Source organism: Penicillium cataractarum (genome assembly GCF_028827025.1).
Source record: "Penicillium cataractarum strain IBT 29864 chromosome Unknown utg000009l, whole genome shotgun sequence".
Taxonomy (NCBI): Eukaryota; Fungi; Ascomycota; class Eurotiomycetes; order Eurotiales; family Aspergillaceae; genus Penicillium; species Penicillium cataractarum.
The window spans coordinates 182,661-204,954 of record NW_026622745.1 but is presented as its reverse complement, the minus strand read 5'-3'; the positions used below and the strand labels follow the sequence as shown (position 1 = coordinate 204,954).

At 42.6% G+C, this 22,294-nt stretch overlaps 1 protein-coding gene across 1 annotated transcript; it reads right to left on the bottom strand.

Moving 5' to 3' along the window:
* Window positions 1-17,929: 17,929 nt before the first annotated feature.
* N7496_010752 (Ty1/Copia family ribonuclease HI) lies at window positions 17,930-19,483 on the bottom strand (the record flags this gene model as incomplete). Its single annotated transcript, XM_056703665.1, has 2 exons — window positions 17,930-18,738; window positions 18,805-19,483. 2 exons carry the CDS (start codon window positions 19,481-19,483, stop codon window positions 17,930-17,932), a joined length of 1,488 nt encoding a protein of 495 aa, XP_056549625.1.
* Window positions 19,484-22,294: the final 2,811 nt, after the last annotated feature.

Below are 22,294 nucleotides of genomic sequence, written 5' to 3'. Positions count from 1 at the left end.
GGACTCTAGGCGGTGACCATAAAGTCGTGGTTATACACACAAGACGATAGTGTGCATAAGGGTAAATACTCAACGTAGTGTCTAAATACACGGTTATGAGTCTATCGGTCGTGCGCACTTCTATGAAGGAGGAGAAGTACCACGATTGTGGAAGAGTACCACCGATCTAGAAGAGAGATCATAAAGGATGATAAACTTGATTCAATTTAGCTAGGAAACATAGCAGTATTTATATCTTAGAAACATGGTAAAAGATCACATAAGAAAGGATAGAGTATTGGAGTGTTAGATAGTCTCCTGCCTAGATAGGCAATTCAATGCGAGTATGCAATTCAATGCAAGATCGTTGAGGATCAATTCGATAGATCTTATAGAGAAGATCTAGATGAGAGAGGGGTTATATGAGTGGGTCCTTCGTCATGTGACCCCACAACATCCACATGTTGACAATAGCTAAATAAATCTAAACCTTACGTAGTGTATTTACGATATCTCGCTTTTAGGCCTTTCGATAAGCCGACTAGGCTTATTCTTCCGACTAAATCATCTCTCTCGTCTTATTCTTCGGGTTAGCCTTTATATAACTAAATAGCTACTTCAAACTTAGCTAGATAACGTAGGTAATATAGGGAATACGAATAATAGTAGCTCTATAATATATATCTAAGGATTATAGTGAATCCTAGATAGTTAATATTATTTTGCTATTATTAGATATATTATTAGTCGTAATAGTAATAACCCGTTCCGGTATCTAATACTACTAGAGTAAATTAAATAGTATAGAGCTAAGATTAACGCTAGTATACCTCTTATATAGAGGTTTAAATCTAAGTAGAATTTCCCGGTAGTTCTAGTCTTTATTAATAAAATAGCTAGTGATAGCTATAAACGCCTACTAAAAAGGAGAAGTCTAGTAATCTAGCGCGAGTAAGAGCTTTACCTTTAGCGGAAGCTTTATAAGAAGTGTCAACATGTGGATGTTGTGGGGTCACATGACGAAGGACCCACTCATATAACCCCTCTCTCATCTAGATCTTCTCTATAAGATCTATCGAATTGATCCTCAACGATCTTGCATTGAATTGCATACTCGCATTGAATTGCCTATCTAGGCAGGAGACTATCTAACACTCCAATACTCTATCCTTTCTTATGTGATCTTTTACCATGTTACTAAGATATAAATACTGCTATGTTTCCTAGCTAAATTGAATCAAGTTTATCATCCTTTGTGATCTCTCTTCTAGATCAGTGGTACTCTTCCACAATCGTGGTACTTCTCCTTCATAGAAGTGCGCACGACCGATAGACTCATAACCGTGTATTCAGACACTACGTTGAGTATTTACCCTTATGCACACTATCGTCTTGTGTGTATAACCACGACTTTATGGTCACCGCCTAGAGTCCGACAGTTATGAGCCCGACGCCTCTGCTCTAACCACTTAACCAATTCAATTCAATCTTCCTTTACTTTACTCTCACTATCGCTTCACTTCCCACACAGAAGCGATAGATTCAACCACGCAACAAGCCACCTGGCTTCACTACCCACTAAAATCTCACGCACACTGGGTTCCATGGATCACTGCGGTCAAAGACCACGCACTAGCTAATAATGTGTGGAAATATGCCGATCCGGACCAATCCGCACCGATTACCCCGCCTCAGGAACCAGTTAAACCACAGATATCTGATGTGATCAGAAACCCTACCAACACATACACATCTAATCTTCCTGAACAGCCACTCAGGCTCATCGACCTTACGTCTGACCAATTAGCTATCTATAAGATACTACTAAGTGAATACGAATCGTCAAGATCAGACTACTTTCGCTACCTACGATCCATTGAATCTCTCAAGCAAGGTATTCGATCCTCTCTCACACCAGAAGGACGTCAAATCGTCAATGGCCTATCAGCACACGAAGCTATAGTTAAACTACGTGCTACCTTTGCCCTATCCGACCAATCGAAGAATCGTCAAATCCTACGCGATTGGGATGAGCTAAAACGACAAGCTCCACCAACCAAATTATCTCAACTACCTATATGGGGTCAAAAGTGGCTAATTAGCCAATCGGAAGGCGAGAAAGCAGCAATTGCCTACTTCCAAGATCCTCTGTCTCCAGTATACGATTTCCTAGAGACTATCCAACCTAGTGACCAGGGCTTCTACACCTTCTGGTACAATACGATCCTACAGGGTCTAAAGAAACCTACCCTGACCGAACTGGTCAATCAATTCGTCGATCAGTACCGACCACCTACCACACCAATCAGCAGTGGTAGAAGACGACCTATCGCACATACGACCTACCAAGGACGTCAACCTGACGAATCAGACGAAGAAGGACCTACACAATCAACCAGAAGAAGGAAGTGCCCTTGTGGGGGTATGCCTAACGCTGGCAACCACGATTTCGAGATGTGTCGTTATGTGAATCCTAAGGCAAGACCTAGGGGGTGGCAACCTGACCCAGAGGTCCAAGAGCGATTTGAAAAGCGATGCGATGCATCTAGAGGATTCAAGGTAGCCTATCAACGTGCAATTCGACGTTACCAACCGACCAATTCGACCAATTCGACCAATTCGACTGCTAGAGACGCTTTCTCTACCTATATACCAAAACAACAGGTCGAGACTCTCTTTCGAAAGGAAGATGGTGTTGCAATGAGCACTATCCGGATTCCTACCAAGAAGAACGACACCTGGTGCTATGATACCGGAGCATCAATTCATGTCACGAATAATAGGGACCTACTGTCAAATTATAGGCCCGTTATGTCCTCTGTCATGGTTGGAAACACCGAAACCACCATCCTTGGTTATGGTGAACTGTCTGTTAAACCATCAGAATCTCTTGATGGAACCACTTTCCCTTTGAAACAAGTTGCCTATTGTCCTGGATTCCACATCAACCTGATCTCTGCAGAAAGAGCTGCTAGCGCAGGCATCTATCTAAATGGCAAGGAGTGCCTACTAGAAGAGAAGGACGGAAGACCTATCTGCAAGCTCAACGCGAAATCAGGCATCTACCTAATTCGATGGGACGATACAACCACTGACCGACCTACTGCTAACCACGCACACGTTTCATCTACCTCTCACCTATCTCTTACTTCTGTCTCACACGATCAAGTTACACCTATCACTGAGCAATTCAGCAAGGTTGCCCTATCTTCACACACCAAGAAGCACCTAGATGGGACAATCGACCTATGGCATAGACGACTAGGACACGTTAGCAAGGACGTCCTATCTCATCTACCAGAGCACTCATCAGGCATCACCATCAAAGATATATCTTCGCCTATCAACCACTGCGAGACATGCAAACTGGCTAATTCGCATCGTCAAATCTCTCGACGACCTATGCAGTACAATCGCCCTTTCGAATCTCTGCATTGGGATCTTATACACTTCGAACCATCCTTAGGCAGAACGACCTACCTATCTCACTCTGTGGATCCTATCACTAAATACCAACTGGCGGAAGATCTATCTACTAAGGCAGATTCAACACAATCTCTCTGCGACCAGATCGATTTCATCAACAACCAATTCAACCTACGCGTGCTTACTATCCATTCAGATGACGAGAGATCTCTATCTGAATTCTTCGATCAAGAAGCACAATCACGTGGTATCAACCTAGAAACCACACCGCCCTACCAACCTGACCAAAACGGCTACGCTGAGCGTTATGGCGCATTGATTTCAAAGATGGCTAGGCAGATGATTATCGATTCAAACCTACCAAGCTATCTCTGGCATGAAGCAGCTAGAACTGCCGTCTATATTCAAAACCGCCTACCTCACCGCACACTAGATTGGCAATCCCCACACGAAGCGCTTGCTACCTACCTCGGTGAAAACGCACCACATTGGCTACAGGCAAAGCCAGATCTCTCACATATTCGAATCTTTGGATGTAAAGCTTATGTACGCATTACTAAGCTACCTAGACTAGCTAAGCTAGCACCACGTGCTGCTATTGGCTATCTAGTGGGATATGAAACCTATAACATCTGGCGCATCTGGATACCTACCAAACGACGTGTAATTCGTGCACGAGACGTCCAATTCAACGAGGAAGAATCCTACAATCCTTCGCTACCCAACCAACGCATCCAAATCTATGAGGAAACCAATCTATCTCAACAGATTGATACCCTTGACGAGGAGGAGATCAATCAAATCCTCGAAAATATAGATATCCCATTCAACCTCAACCAACCGGTGCAGCAAGATCTCGGGGGTGGAAGTAGTAGTAGTCCTACTATCAACATCGATCATACCACACCTATACCAACAGACGAGATCCTAACAGACGAAATCCTCGGAGATCAACCAATCACACCACCGCTCGACCCAAAATCAGACGAATCGATAGGATCCAGCGAATCAGAACCAGAGGATATAGTCCCTTTCGTCTTAATTGACAACACAAACTTCGACCCTTCTGGATATGAACCTCTTCATATACCAACTAAACGCCCACGTTCTGACTCTGACACCGATAACGAAAGTGAGAGAAAACGCCCTCACGTATCCCTCACAACCTATATCCAAGCTTTCTCATCCAATCAACATCAACAACCAAAGATTGCGATCTCATCAATTCCTCCGCCACCACCTAGCTACCACCAATTAGCTAGTCATCCTTTCGAAAGCCAATTCCGACAAGCTATGCGAATCGAATTCAATAAGCTTCTGGACATGCATGCATTCGAACCTATCAACAAAGACCTCATCAGCTTTACACACCAATCGAATTGCAAAGGTCTAAACCAATCGGATTGCCCACGCCACCAGCTCATACCAATGAGATGGGTCTTTGCCTATAAATCTGACGAATCAGGATACCTCACACGCTTCAAAGCGCGTCTATGCGTACGCGGAGATACACAGACACCAGACGAACTAGAAGACCCACGTACTAGTACGCTTGCTGCTAGGACCTTTCGCACGCTTATAGCAATCATCACGCATTTTGACCTAGAGACCTTTCAGATGGATGCCGTCAACGCTTTCCTAAACAGTGATCTCAAAGAGGAAGTATACTGCCGATACCCACCAGGACTAGGACGAAAGTCAATGGTCCTACGCCTACATAAGGCAGTATATGGTCTTCGAATCGCTGGTAAGAGATGGGAAGACGACGTGAAAGAGATGCTTCTCTCACTAGGCTTCAAAAGCTGTCCTGAAGACCCTGCGCTTTACACTGATAATCGCATGGTTATTATGGTGTTTGTTGACGATTTCCTGGCCGCCTACCATCGAAGTGAGAGATTACACGCTCACCAGATAAAGCAACTTCTCTCACAGCGCTTTGAGATGAAGGACTGTGGTGAACTTACCCAATTCATCGGTATTCGAATTATACGCGACCGACAGCGACGAAAGACCTGGCTAAACCAATCAGCCTACATTGAGAAGATCGCTGCTAAATTTAACCTCCTAGGCAGGAAACCGCCTAATACACCACTAGTCAGCAATCAACGTCTTGATCCGATCACTGGTCAAATCAACCAATCAACCGTTAAACTATACCAGCAGAAGTGTAGTTCGACCCTTTTCCCTGCTGTGTGGACTAGACCAGACACCGCTTTCGCCAATCAGCTACTAGCTAAATCTCTCACACGCTGTGATGAGAAGCACCTAGCTGCTGTCGACCATCTGATTTCATACCTATATAGGACTAAAGATCTAGCTATCTGCTTTGGTGGCAGCCAATCAGATAGCCAGATCTTCACTGCTTCGTCCGATGCAAGCTTTGCCGACAATCTTGATAGGAAGTCATCAGAAGGTTTCATCTTCTCATTGTTTGGTGGTCCAATCGAGTGGAAATCTCGCAAGCAGAAGACGATTACCACATCAACCACAGAAGCTGAATTACTAGCTGTATCACATGCAGCTAAACAGCTATACTGGATCAAACGTCTCTTCTCATTCATTGAATTCGACACTAACCAACCAGAAGTGTTGAATTGCGACAACAAACAGACCGTCGACCTATTAAATCGCGAGAAATCAGTCTTTCAGACCAAACTTCGTCACGTGGATATCAACCGCCTATGGATTCGTCAAGAGGTACAGGCAAAGCGCCTATCTGTCCAATGGGTCAAAACCACCGATATGCCCGCAGACGGTCTCACCAAGTGCCTACCTAGGCAGAAGCATACTGAATTCATCAGACAACTAGGTATGGAGATACCACCTCCTATCTAGTTATTCTGTTTCTCCTTTCTCTCATTCAGTTCTCACTTTGCTCTCATTCCGCTCTCACATCGAGAACTGAGGGGGTGTGTCAACATGTGGATGTTGTGGGGTCACATGACGAAGGACCCACTCATATAACCCCTCTCTCATCTAGATCTTCTCTATAAGATCTATCGAATTGATCCTCAACGATCTTGCATTGAATTGCATACTCGCATTGAATTGCCTATCTAGGCAGGAGACTATCTAACACTCCAATACTCTATCCTTTCTTATGTGATCTTTTACCATGTTACTAAGATATAAATACTGCTATGTTTCCTAGCTAAATTGAATCAAGTTTATCATCCTTTGTGATCTCTCTTCTAGATCAGTGGTACTCTTCCACAATCGTGGTACTTCTCCTTCATAGAAGTGCGCACGACCGATAGACTCATAACCGTGTATTCAGACACTACGTTGAGTATTTACCCTTATGCACACTATCGTCTTGTGTGTATAACCACGACTTTATGGTCACCGCCTAGAGTCCGACAAGAAGATAGGTCTATCTCTCCTTTATAATCTCTCGTATACAACGCTAGATACTTTTAGCGTAGGGAAAGATAGGAAGTAAGGATACTAACTACGTTATATAAAGAAGCTTTTAAAATTACGGGTACTTAATTATTTAAAAGGGAAGGCGAAGAGTGATAATTATACTAATAATCTCTTACTACTAAGCTTCCTCGGTAAAAGAGGATATAACTAGAGGGGAATCTCGAGCCTTATAGAAAAGGTAGTTAGCTCCCTTATAGCCTATTATCTTATTTTAGTAGGAGTTAATACCGCTTACTCTATTAACCGCTATATACTTAGCTATTTAACTACTTATCTCCCTTTCCGGTATAACTCTATTTTTAAATACCTTCGAAGCGCGTTTATTCTATTTAAGGTATAGTTTAGATAATTAAGAATCTTTTTATATCTCTTATATATTACCTTTAGCTCTCCTATAATATAATAGGCTACTTACTCGAAATAGACCTATATCTCTAAATAATAGCCCTATCTATCCTAATATATCTTCTTCTTCTTATCGTCCGCTACTCTAAACTATATATTAAACTACTAGTTAAGAAATTTAGTACTTATTATCTCTATATAAAGTACCTAGGTTTTCCTCCGGTCGCTAACACGTTATAGGGTATAAGGGATCGAATCCGGTAAGACGAGACTAGGAGTACCTATCGAGGGAAGAGTCTAATAGCTTCGGGAAGGCTCTAGTAAAGAACGAAGAGCGTCACTAAGTAGAAAAGAAGATAGTTAATCTAGATTATTACCCTAATAAAGAGATAAGGAATCTATATTAGATAACTAAGTCACTATAATAGATAATAGTATTTAGGAAGGGAGTAAGAGGAGACTTAGGAAGATATAGATACCTTTAGTATAGAGGAGTTAATAGTTAGAATCTGTTTATTCGTCCCTAAAGACGGTTTTAGAGAGTAGTTAATATATTATCTTAAGCACTATAGTAGGGATTTAGCTAGTTTTATTAGTAGAAGTATAGCGAATTATAGTTTCCTAAATTTGATATATAATAAATAATTAGAAGATTATAGTATCGAGACTACATATTAGAAGTATATATTTTCGTATTCAGTATAGGTCTCTATTCTATACTTAGATTTTGATTAGTAATATCCCCTTATTAATCTCTTATAAACTACAAAAATGCTTAATCACACACTAGAAAATCACTTAATCAAGGCATTTTATAAAATTTCATTAATCTAAAGGGGAAGCAAGACCCGGTGTCTATAAAAGGGCTAAAACAAAGATAAAAAACAGTAATATTGCAAGCTTAATTAGCGATTTATCCATCCTAATCATGCAGAAGAAGCAGAAAATGGGCTATTTAGGCCGCCCATAGGCCGCCCACATAGCCCATCGGGCGGGCGGGTTATAGGCGCAGCCCAGGTGGGCGGCCCATGGACGGGCCGTGGGCTAAGATCTTCGGCCCATGGGCGGGCCGTGTCGAGGTCTAGTTATGCCTATAATAGGTTCATCTATATTAGAGAATGTTCTGCGTTTCGATTATAAATCGAAATAAACGGATAAGGATTTGCCTAACTCCTAAATATTAAAAGTAGTAAGTTTGGTATGCTTAATGTATATTAACTTAAGTACAGTGTATTTACTGATTAATCTTGGAGTTTTCAATATATATCAAATTGAATAATTCTATGTAAATCAATAGTGTAAAAATATAAATTTCGATTGAACTAAAATCAAAATTAAATCTAAATAAATATTCTATATATATTAATACAATTATAAAACTAAAATCTTCTAGTATAATTAAAATTTTTTGGACGGGTTACTTTCTTATCGGTTGGTTTTTTAACTATGGCTAAAAGAAAAACTATGGCTAGTGGGCAAAAAATATTAGGACCTAATGCTTTAGGTTATTATTTTTCTATAAGCAATTACTAATGCTCTCAAACTATCTTTAAAAGAATATGTTACACTAACTCAAGCTAATATTAATTTTTTTTTCTTCAGCCAATGATAGCTCTGTCTTTTGCTTTATTAGGTTATTCAATAGTTCCTTATGGCTCGGGTCTATTTATATCAGATTATAGTTTAGGTATACTTTATATGTTAGCAGTATCTTCTTTAGCTACATATGGTATATTATTAGCAGGTTAATTAGCTAAATTATTTAGGTTCATTTAGAGATACAGACCATTAATAAGTTATAAGTTAATATTCATTTATGTAATTTTACTAGTTATTTTCTTTACAGGTAATTTAAAGATCATTACTATAGTAAAATATAGTAGAACAAAAAAGAATAGTGGACTTCTTTTACCACTATATATTGTTATCTCAAAGAAAGACCATGCTAAGTATTTGTTGAAAAGTCTCGGAGGGTCTATCGGCGCAGATGCTGCCTAGTAGGGACGAATGTCCCTTCTCAATAGCCCATTTTAGAGCCGTAATTTTAGAGTACGGCGTCAGTGAAAGTCATCAAGTAGGCATGAATAATACTGAGTCACACTTACTTCACACCCTTGAATTATCCAGGAGAACCAATAAGAGGCCAGTACTTATACAAATATAATTTAGTGCTCCAGAATTTCCATTCAACCATCCAGCAAATACCGGTCTTAATACTCATGAACAGGCGGAGTACCGCTCCAGGGCGGCGGCGCAGTTCGGAGAAAGTGTGCCCCAGGTATCATCGCAAGACGCCACAAGAAGGCTACTGGTTCATATTTAATCTTTATATTTAATCGTCAGTAATCAAAGAGCACAAGTGACATAATCTGTGAATATGGGTTTTACGCCGAATCACTTAGAACCGTTTTGGCGCAGAGACTTTGCCCCACCTAATGCGGATGATTCTCAGCATTTTGTGCTCCAGCTCCCCCGGCCACAAAGCGAGTAAATTATTAGGGTCACAAGGCTAGACCATCATGACAAACGCTTAAACCACTCCTATCACGCGGTACGAACACCCGCAGATCCTATTAACAGTCACTTGATCCGTTCTAAACCGTTTGGTATCCACCAGCATCTTCCTCCGCTATGAGATGGCCGCGGTGGTAGTTAACAAGCCTACGGAATTTATGGCTGCTTTCCATGGGTATATCTAGAGTCATTAGTTGGCTTCTGGGTGTATCATAGAATACATTTTGTGGGGTTTAAGCTTCATTGTTGCAGATCACATCGCGGCAAGACACCGCCTCAGCATCATTGGTATGATTAAAAACTGCCGCAGGGCTAATATACAGGTACTTCTTAGACATTTGAAATGACGATTAGTTACTTGGTTTCCAGACAGTTCCTCGCCTTTTGCAGGGTTTCGTACGGTAATTCGTGCAATAATAAAATTAGACAAAAGAGTTTCTTGGAAATAAGCGCAAACAACAAAAACATCTCTAATTGGGGAGCACGACTAACAAGGACAAGTAACTATTTGAATATTTTCGGCCAATCCACTCCTACCATGGATGACGATATGTGATGAACATGGATCTCCAACTCTTCTCAGCCGCTAATCTTTCTCTGTAAGCCACCGGTTGTCAAGTTCTACACGGGGACGTACTTGCTTTTTGATCGAGCGTAGGGTCTATACCGAAAGAGCACCCACGGGAGCGGGACGAGGAGAAGACTTATGAAGCTAAGAAGAGAATTTGACCAATTGACATCTCCAATCGTTTGTTGTTGTAACAAGCGCAGCGCCCGTAGAGGGCCCAATTACGGCTGCCGGGAGAAGGTTCATCAGCGCAATAATCAAGGCCAGCAAGGTCCCGGTCTTGGATAGTGAAACGTCTCATAGGTCATTCACAATCCCCACACTCACTGTTCCAGCCGTGGAGATAGCGAAGCTCGATAGGAACCGGGAGACGACCAAGGTCTCGAAGTTTTTAGCCAGGCCATCTATTGCGGTGAAAAGCAGGGCTGCTGGGATCGATACTCTAATAATCCCTTTTCTGCCGAAGAATTGAAAATGACGCGGTGATAGGGGGACCAAGAACTTGACCCAGGCAATAAAACGAGATGGGAGAAACGGCGAGCGTGGTTGAGACATCGAATTCCTGGACGACACCCGGTATGCTCGGTACGTATATGGGATTGCCGTAGATACCATAAGTAGAGAATGAGAAAAGGATGTCAGTCTTCTCGTTCTGATTTGACTTACACAGCAAATAGCGCGATTTAGGCGCCTAACAAAAATATCAATCTCCTGCCTTTCGACCATTGGCGAGGATTATCAGGCATTTTTCTTTCATCGTATGGCTCACTGCGTTTAAGGATAGCATTTAAAGTAGTGCCTACCTGGCCCTGGCCGTAAGTAGTTTTATACGGCAAATGATCCATTCCTGAAACATATGCGCTCATTTTAATCCCCGAATTGATTCGATAAGAGGCGTTGCGGTGCAATCTAAAATTGAAGTCGCCTCTAACAGCTGAAATTGATGACCTAAGGTCATCAATTTCATGCACGTACCCCACCATCAGTTATAGCGGGACCATTGTTAATGTAGTGAAGGCGGTAATTTGCCGCTAGAAAAAGGAGATCGCAGGATTACCTACGGAGTACAGCTCCTCATGTTTTATATGGTCCCTTGGTTCTCTTGATTAACTTACTGCTGTAGGCACCGTGAACCATGAATACTTAGCGGATTATAATTAACTAACCCTGAATTATCTGCGGTGTTTATGCAACTGACCACCCCAATTATCCATGTCTACTTTCGCTGGATTTCCATCCGCCAATCTTCATTGTAGCTCACGGTATAACTGCTTACTCTGATAATACTTTCACCTCCTGCTCATCTCTGTCAGATATATCGTACCTATTACTGGTCAAATCCTATTACTGGTCAAATATCTAAAGGTTTCCGAGCAGGCGCTAGTGTCGTCCGCTTGGTTCAGCTGCACCACGGCAAACTTCGGACACAGTCGTCGACACATCCCCATAAGAGAAAAAATCGTACGGTATTGAGCTTTTAAACCTTAAAGAAGTTAGTTTCAGATGTGACTCATCTTATTTTTAGAACGTCTCAGCCTCAATCTTTAAGGGCGCTTAAACGCCCCGCAACGGGGCTGAAGTCGGGCCAAGACCGCTAGGTAGTGGGGACTGCAAAAAATGATCCAAGTCATAATGTATGTCACTAGCCGGGGTTCGTCCTACAAAAAGAAGCGGCAACCGATGTAGAGATTGAAAACTAGAAATTTTAAATGACTAGGACACTTAACGCCCCAGAGTATAAAAAAGTTCGTTATTGCACTCTCTCCAGCAGCGGTCAGCGTTACGCGAGAGCCACATATATATCACCGTGAAGTCAACCTCTGATACTCCCATACTATCAATACGATGGATATGAGCCTATACCTGGTCGCTAGTGTATTCGCGCTCACTATCTATGTAAGTTATGAATCTTGAGACTTTCATACACCACCCTTAATTAACGCACGACGCGATAAAATTACTAGTCCATAGCTCTCTGTGCCTATCGATTGGTTTCCCATCCATTACATCAGCACCCTGGACCCAGACTGGGCAAATTAACGAACTGGTATGCTGCATACTACGTCTGGAAAGGTGATATTCACCTAAAGTTGAAGGAATGGCATGACACGTATGGTAAGAAACACGCATCTACTCTCCAGAGATAAGTGCAGTGCTTCATCTAAACGCAGAAGTGGGCGAAAACAGGAACTATTGTCCGATTCGGCCCAAGCTCAATCTCAATAAACTCTCACAGTGCAATGGCCCAGATATACTCAGTGCGAGCCAACGTACGCAAGGACGATGCATATACTGTGATGAGTGCTAGCAGTCACACACAGAGCACTATAAGTTGCCTGGATAACAAGCAGCATGCGTTCAAGCGCCGAATTCTAGCACAATTGTTCACCGAGTCAGCCCTGAAAGCGGTAGAAGATCGCGTGTTGTCCCACATCAGTACATTCTGCACCAGTCTTGAGAACGGAGGTAAAGGGGGATGGGGAGAAGTGAAGAATGTTGCTATCTGGTCCGATTATTTGACCTTTGACATTATAAGCGATCTTTGCTATGGGAAGGCATTCAGTTTGCAAAAATCAGAGAAACTTCGATATATTCCGCGTGTTATCAGCCACATTAGTCGTCGCAATGCAATTGTAGGTCATACAATGAGACCTAATTCATCGGACGTCGCCGCGAATTTATTCCAGTGCTTTGTGCAGCCAAATGTATGGAAATACAAAATTGACCGAGTCTTCCTATCCACCATTTCGTCTCAAATCAGGACATTCGGAGATTGGATCAAAGAGAAGACACACGCGCGATCCGTAATAGGCGAGAGCAAGCAAAATAGGGACATTTTCACCCATTTGTCTACCGCGAAAGATGCGAATAGACCTCGCCCAAACCCGCGGGTAGACGGGTTGGACCCGACCCGTACCCGTTTCTTAGCGGGTTTTGGGTCGAGGGTATAGAACCGAAGGTCGGGTACGGGTTGAGATATTGAATCCGCGGGTTACCCGGGGGTTACCCACGGGTTGATAAATAATACAAACATGAAGAACCTCTTGATATGTATATATTATGCATTTCTAGGCTATATTATAGGTATCTGGCTTATAGGCAGTGGATTCTTGTAGAAATAAGGTCGAGGATAACTATGAATGTCTTCAATTCTAGAACTAAACTAATAAACTATGAACTAATCATTATTATACCGCGAACGCTTCCTAGATCTTCCTAAGATACGCTATTATGTCTCCGGTAGAGGAACATCTTCCTCCTCGTTACTATCTCTATAGCCTTTAGTGTCTCGTTCAGATATAGTACTCTTTCTTCTCTTTCCAAGAGCACGTTTCGAGGGACCTTACGTTACTAATTACGCTTAAATAAGGACTAAACCCTCCTATATATCGTCCTTATCACTCTCCTCATCGTCACTAATCGGGTCGACGGTACCCTCGAGTTATTAGGTATCTTTCTCTTTATAATCCGCTTCTATCTCCCCTTTAGAAAGATACTCCTTCCGAAAAGCAATTCTATCCTCTTCGACTTTAAATTACGTCGTATACCTATATAATATAAGCTCCTAAATTGTTATAGTATTTAGTAAGCCTCGACGATAGTGATAAATATCCCGAGTAGTGTTAAATAGCCGCTTAACGCCGGCGCTAGTTACAGGAATCGAGAGTATATCGCGTGCGAGCTTTATAAGCGTAGGGAATATAGTCTAGTTCTCCTTCTAGAACGCCTGTATTAGAATACTAGAAACGGTGGCTAAGATATATTTATTAGTATAGGTCCGGTAATTAATAGAATAAGGATACTTACTACTATCGATATATCTTATAAGCTTATCCTACTAGCTAGCCTAGATAATCTAATCTAGGCTAATTATCCGATTAAGATCTATACCTATACTCTACGTAGTAGATCTTTTACCGTTCCCTATCTGTTCTTCTGATAGACGTTATTTATATAGTTTAAAGTGGTCCACAAAGCTTTATCGATATCTAGTGAGCTACTTAGGGCCCTAATCTTTACTCCGGAAGAACTAGAGCTTATATTATAGTGCGAGTATTATACTAATAGTAAAGATATTACTAGGAATATTATCCGTCTTACTATAGTACTGCCTAAGCTTTTCCTCCGCCGCACGAAGAGCGGTAAGTATAAGCTTCTTCTAGCCTACCTTCTTACTTATAAGCTACTTAATCGACTTCTCAAGATAATCGAAGAGCTTATTATAGATAGTAAAGATAAAATAAATAGTAATATCTTTAGTTTTCGATAGCGTAGTAGTGAACTAGAAGAACGACCGCGTAATCTAAAGCAAATAGTCAATCTAACGCTATTACTCCTAGTTAAGCTTAAGATATAGATAGCCGTACTTCGAGTAAAACTTATCTAAGACGGATTATAGTCGTTTAGTATAGCGAAGCATTCAAAACGTCGAATTCCACTGGGTACGAATATCCTATATCGGAATAAGAGCTATAGAATCTATCTAGAGGCTACAGAAAGCTTCACGGTACTATAGGCTTACGTTAATAAAGATAGCTAAGCTTCGAAGCTATAAAAATAGATTAGAAGTAAGTTTTAATAAGTCTAATAGTAACGAACCTTATTTAAAGTGTTAATGATCTCCCGTTTCTAATACCTAGACCGAATTAATTAGTCCTAGGATTCAGTCTATTATATTTAAGTAGTGTCGTTCATTAGATTTACCTTTATCTAACCTAGGAGTTACTTTAAGCTTAGTTAAATAATATAGGTAATATATAGAACGCGAATAATCTCTATATTATCGCTAAGGTTAAGGAACTAGATAGTCTCTTAGATACTCGCTAATAAAGTATTATTATTCGATATATTATTAGTAGTGAATATAAGTACTCGATCGGTTAAATTATACTTCTATAGTAGCTAGAACAGAATAGCGCTAAGGTTAATACCTAAGTATATTCTATAAAGAGGCTTAAATCCAAGAAGTAGCTCCCGATAATTCTAGTCTTTATTAAGGAAGTAGCCCGTAACTACTATAAATACCTACTAGAAAGGAGATATCTAACAGTCGAGGATAATTAAAATTTTTCTATCCTTAGGGAGCTTCTATAGTATATTCTAATAGTATTCGAGTACCGTACTTCGTAGCCGGCTCCGTACTACCTTTATAGATAGAATATCAACCTACCTTAGGGTATTTTAGGCTATAGATATTATATCACGGAACCCTAGATACTCTAGAAGCTAGAAGGGTAGCCTCGATTTAGTAATAAATCGAAGAAGACTTAATTCCCATTTTTCCTAGCTAAATAGAGTATCGACTAAAGGGCTTCGCGCCTATAGAAGTAGTCGAAATTAGTATATATCCTATAGCCTATAGACTAACGGGCTAGCTTACCGCTTATATAAATTACCTAATATTTTAGCTTTTTAGCTTCCTACTATAGCTAGTAGTATATTTCTTTATCGTTAAAGTTCTATTTCTAAGCCCTAGATAATTAAGGATAGCCTTATAATACTTATATATAACCTTTAGCGCGCTATCACTAGCCCTAGCTACCTAATTAAAGTAGTCCTAAACGTCGGAAGAGTATCGCGAGTCCTAGTGTATACGCTTCTTCCTTCCGAAGTCCGTTTATAGCCACTATTATATATAGTCGTCGCTTATTATTTTAGAGTAGACTACGTATATAGTGATACGATTAGGTCGAACGATCTCGAGGGAACTAGGTACCGGGGGCGAAGGTAATCCTAATCGAATAAAACTAGAATCGCCTATAGAGCTCGCGATAAAAGGGAAGTTTCTTTAGCTAATCGATAGATTAGGGGTTAGATTATCCGATCGGAGGAGTTAAAAGTTATCTAGAAGGTCTATATTATAAGAAGATAATACGGAGATATTAGTAAATTAAGATATCTAGTAATATACTAATTAACGAGCACTTAGCTAAGGATAGTTAGAGACTTAGAAGACTTATAAAAAAATCTTAGCGCGTAGACGTAGATTCTAGGGCCTCGTAATACCCTATTCTTCTAAAGTAAAAAAGATAATATATCAATAAAGGCCTATATAGATAGATAAAAGCTATTATTATTAGCTTATAGCCTATATATAGGATAGGTAACCTATAGGTTACCCGCTAAGAACCTATAAACCCGCGGGTAATCCGTAGGTAACCCGTTTTCCTTAAATAATTTCGTTCTAAGTCTTTAATCAAGGTAAAATCTATCCACTTTTTCGCAATTAATAACCTAAATAAGATAAAAGAGCACTCGATTAGTTAAAGTATAGATTAATAAATATACGCCGATTGTTTTGAGACTAAATAATCCCTCGTAAGTCGTAGGATTAAAGAGATATTAGAATTCTATATTATCCTTGCAAAAATATACGTACTTCACTCTACATGTTATGATATCCTGATATTGAGGTTATTCGTAGACTGATGCCCCAGGCCGCACGAGGCCCGGGCGTTCTGCCAAGAGGGTGCCGACCCGGCGGTCAGTCGACAGCTCCTCGGTGGCGTATCTAAAGGGCTACCCTGTCGGTAGGCCACGTTGGCTGGTTACACAACCTTTTAGCTCATGCACGCTCATACCGTGGTTACCCCTCTTCTAGTTCCCTGTTTTGTATGAGAGACTGTATATAAATTTGGGACCTTGAGGAGTAGGTTCAGACTCCTCAAGAAACAGTCTTGCCACGAATTTCACTAGGTGCTTCCAACCTTACCTGATCAACAGGTTTTCTACCCTGCAAGTAGTTATCTTTACACTACAGTTTATAATATATTTCCGCACTTCTAACGACAGAGCTTTGATCTATATTAGTTTTTAAAACCACAATAATATTATATAGTCGTTAAAGCAAAATATGTAATATTACTGCTATTGATTAAAAAGAAAACCGGCTAATTTCTTAATCTTTCATAGAGAAAAGAGGGTTTTGTTAGTTAGAACCACAGAGGGAACTGGAACAGATGTAAATAACAGTATTTTCAATGAGGTTAATCAGTAGTTTTGTGCGCCTTGGCATGAACTAATTAGGATATTTATGCTGAAACGGGTTCTTGGCGGGTAACCGCGGGCTACCCGCTAAGAACCCACGGGTCTACGGGTATGGGTTTTGGGTATTGGGTATGAACCCGACCCGCGGGTACGGGTCCTGAAGTTGGACCCAAACCCGACCCAAAGCGAGGTCTATTCTGGAGGAAGCAAGAGTCATCCCTACTAGCACTCGCAACTACGGCACGCGATATTCTCTCTATCCTAGTAACCGGTGTAGGTGTAGAGCGTCTCTTTAACTCTGTACGGGATATCTGTCACTATCGTCGTGGATCACTAAAGCCGACAAGTATTCAGGATCTATCAAAACCGGTTGAATTGGTATAGGCTAGTATGCATATGGACGAATGAGAACTATCGGAATCATACAGACAAGGTTGATTGATTGAAGAAAGGAAAGGAAAGGACTCGAACGAATGGAAAAGGGGCAGGTTGAGCTGTCCCATGGCGGTGTAACCGGGTATTCGAGTGACTATACCGATGTCGAAAGGTTACCCGCATATTACATACAAACATATACAAAATCTGGGAAGGAAATGGACCAATCCGAGGTCACTGTAATGAAACTCTCCACTTTTCCACGACACACCCCCTCAGCGGAAATCCTCGAGGGTTTTCGCTGGAGCATCAGTCTAATCTTTCCAATAGATACCCGATATCCTCCATGCCTAGTTGCCTGACGAATCTGGCATGCTTTTGACGGGGAAGCAGCTTGGTAAGACCATCTGCGTCTATCTCGGCGGTAGGGACCCATTCGACGGGTATCCTTCCTGCCTGCACTTCCTGGTGAAGCCAATGCTGATGAATGTCAATATGTCTCAGCTTCGTGCGCAGATGAGGCGCTTCCTTAGTTAATAAGGAGATAGTCTGCTTATTATCACATTGGATAGAGACAGGGTGACCAGGGTTAAACATAACCCTGTGGAAGATTCGCTCCCACATGCGCATGGACTTGCCAGCTTCAGAAATCGCCAGTAGTTTAGCTTCGGTAGTACTGGTAGTAACCGTCCTCTGCTTAGCTGCTTTCCAGTCCACCGGTCCACCAAAGATCTTGTAGAGGTATCCCCCAGAGCTCTTTCGATCGTGATTATCACCGAACGAGGCATCACTGCAGAACTGAACACTAGGCAAACCACTAGTATTTCGGCGAAAGTAGATAGCGCGAGACCTCGTCTGGTACATGAAGGAGATCAGCTGGGCGATCGCATGTAGGTGATCTGGTGAAGGATTGGATAGAAATTGAGCCAGATGGGAGGTTACCTTGGCGACGTCTACCCTGGTGATGGTAGTGGCGTATTGGGCAGATCCTACCTTGGAGGAGTACTCCAATCGGTGCTTATCGGTGGCGGTTCTATCAAAGGGTTTGAGATTGGCGATTTCTACCGGAGGGACTTCAAGCTTTCTGCCTCCGGTAAGATGGTATTTATACGCAATTACTAATAGGTAGGCATCCTGATATAGCCAAATTGTACCTATTTAACGGTCCCTGACGATGCGGATACCTAGGAACCACTGTGCTTCGCCCATCGCTCTGAGTTCCCACGCCTCGTTCAGCCTTTTCGAGACGTCCGCCGCCTCAGCCCGTTGCGAAGGGTGGTTGAAGAGGATCAAATCGTCAACATAGAAGATTATAATAAGACCCTCTCTCACGAATAGGCAGAGATCCTCATATACTACCTGGAAACCTAGGGCAGTAAGGACCCTCGAGGCTTCCTGTTGCCAGAGCCTTGGCGATTTGCGCAGACCATAGAGGGCTTTAACTAGCTTCCAGCACCTCTTCTTGCGGTTCTGCGGGAACATGCCAGGAGGTAGTTCTACATACACTTCGTTAGGTAATAGGCTGTTCAAGAATGCGTTGACTGCATCCCATTGAGTCGTATCGAGGTCGAAATGCGCCGCAAGGGCGAATACGAATCTTGCGGTGCGCACGGCTAAGGTTGCCGAGTACTTCTCATCGATTGAGACCCTCTCGAGGTCCCCTCTCACGCAGATTCGGGCCTTATGCTTAGTCAGAAGCCTATCACTGTTGAATTTATAGTTAAAGACCCATTTTAATGGCAGAATCTGCATAGATTGGTCAGTTGGCTTGTTAACTTCAACAAAGGCGTTCTTCTTGCGTAGGGTATCAATTTCGAGCTTAGCAGCTTGCACAAAACTTTGGTAGTGGGGATGGTCTATCATCTCCGACTAGGTCTTTGGTTCTGGTGGTAGGTCGTCCCTGGTAGCCGTCTCCTGGTCTCTCGAAGAGCTAATTGCAGTGGAAAACGCCAACAAAACGCCTTAATGCGTATCTTCTTCTTGGCTACCGTGTGCCATCGCTGCCATTATGGCAAGATGGGCGGTTCTCTTGCGGGAACGCTTGCCGGAGAGAATATTGCTTTCTGAGAAATCTGCACTGATATCCCTTGGTGTAAGGTCGCCCTTTGCCCGGTAACCAGGTAGTGGCGGTGAATCTGAATCGCTTTCGGTATCTAGTTAACACTCCAGTTCAGACCGTAGCTGACCTTTAGGACTCGACCAGGACCGATTCACCCCCTCAGCTGGGGTTTGAGTATGGCGTGTGGGGGTCCCACCCCCTGACGCAGACTCCGTCGGGAACGCTCTAGGGACCCCTCCAGCATACTGGATAGGCCTATTTTGGCGGGTAGGCGATGGTTCGGGTGTCGGCAGATGTTCCCTACTAGGTTTCAGCGAAGGAATCGGGCTGCCCAGAGCACTCGTCGGTCCCAGATTTTGGGCTTCGGCTGTCGTACCTACGTCGGTTGCCATAGGCAGCGGCTCTTCTTCTTCGGAATCGTCTATCTCTACCTGTCCTATGCCCACACCCTAGGGGTCTATCTCAGGGATTTGAGCGAATTGGGTAGGCGGAAGGCCCTTACCCTGGTACTTGATCTTCTCATCGAATACTACATCTCTCTCCTCTCGTACCGTACCGGTGGTAGGGAACCAGATTTGCCAGATATTGCTAGCCACGTACCCGACTAGGTATCCTAATTAGGCCCGAGGCTCTATCTTATCCTTCTTGGGGATCTTCTGCGTGCGTACCTACGCGCCGCAACCGTATATACGAAGGTTTAATAGGTTTGGGCGTACCGGGGACTTAGGGTTCTTTGCTGACATGGCTTCTATCCAGGGTACCACGAGGTCTCCGCTTTGAAGCATCGTGGGTGTCCTATTCAAGATATACGCCGATGCCCGAATCGCCTAGGGCCATAGTGTTTTAGGCAGATTAGCATCGTTAAGTAGCGCCCTGGCGATAAGGATGATGACACCTCTAGCGCGTTCGATGAATCCGTTCTGCTCCGGGGTACCCATAACGCTTCGTTCCCATATAATCCCTTTATCGGCGATGTATTCAATGAAGTCCTCACTAAGGGTTCTTTCCCAGTCGCTTTTGAATACACGGATCTGCATACCAAACTGGTTCCTGTAGAGGGTAATTGCTTCTCGAATCGCCTTTATATAGCCGTTCTTTGTCGGATGCGTGTGCGTGATATGGAATCGGATACCTTCGAGGTACAGATGGCTTAGCCATCTATCTCCATTAGAAGCTTCATCTATCTGAACGAGGTCAAAGTGAATACGGCCGAACTTGCCGTACACTTTTGATCTTTCTGCAGGTCGCCGAGAGACCTGTCTCTTTGCTTTGGTTGCCTAATAAGTGGCACATCGTTCAGGGTTTGATAGAGGGTTTTCCTTAGTGGACTCCTTGATTTCAATGCCATCCACTATCTCCGTAAGCTTCTCGATGCGTCTCTCGGCGATATGACTAAATCTTCGGTGCCACACCTTAGGGGTTACGGTCTCACTTAGGGCTCTTGTGGCGAAGGATACCCCGTTAGCTATCTACGGCGGAACCGGTCCTGTAACCCTCGAATCCTCGAGGATATATAGGTCGAACAGCCTAGTGCATCTTGTAATCTCTTGTCTACCTTGCACTACACCCGGTAGTGCACTGTTAAAGAAGAATCCCCTAGTGGCGATATCTGACACAGATACTAGATTGGTTTGGAAATTAGGTGCATACTAAACCTCTGGTAGGGTTGCCTAGGCAGATTTGCCAGATTTCTTAGTCAAAAGGACCCTTGCTTTACCGACTCCAATCGCCTGTACACTACCCTTACCTAAGCCGATGAGTCGGTTGGCTGGCTGGTAAATCTCGAATCTCTCGCGATCATTTGTGACGTTTATATTCGACCCAGAATCGAGAATCTAGCTATGCCGAAGCGGGTGCGTTATCGCTGCATTTACCACTATAGGTGATACCGTCGTAGCATAAAAGGATATAGTCTCTATGGGAAGGTCTACATCGTCTGCGATGGTGAGATTGGCTGTAGTACTAAACTCCGAGGCTCTCTGCTTTAACTGTTGTAGGATCTTATCTCTTTCTTCCTACGGAAGCTTCTTGGTCCTTTCTTTGATTGCGTCTAAGGTCCCCTGCTTAACTAGGTACCTCCACTTCTTAGTGAGGGTCTAGTAGTTCTTCGGGGCATGTCCTAGTTTCTGGCAGACTAGGTAGGGCTTTCTTTTGGCTAATTGCCCTACCTGATTAGGTGGTAATACGGCCCTCTTGCCGTTGAGAGTGGCGTTAAAAGACACGCTTGAGGGATTCTGTATCGATTTCTCTTCCGGGCGATGTACCCGGTACTCATCGAGGATATCTATAAAGGTGATTTCAAGCTCTAGTGACCTTAGCTTGTTCTTCCAGAGGTTATAGAAGAATGGATCGTCATCCTTGACAGAGCGTAAGAAGTCCTAAATGGGTACTCTGTCCTTCTTGTGTTGACCGGATTAGTAACAGACGTTAGGTACACCTACTTCTCGAGCCTCATAGTATAATTTCGACCAAGTCGAGAGCCATTTTGCCTAGTCTATATTACCCTTTGGTTCTGTAATCATAGATCTCTAGGTCTCTCTCAATCTTAACTAGCGGTCTTCTTCTCCGGTACTAAATCGCCCTTTTAGAAGCTTTAATTGCTCTCGAGGACTACT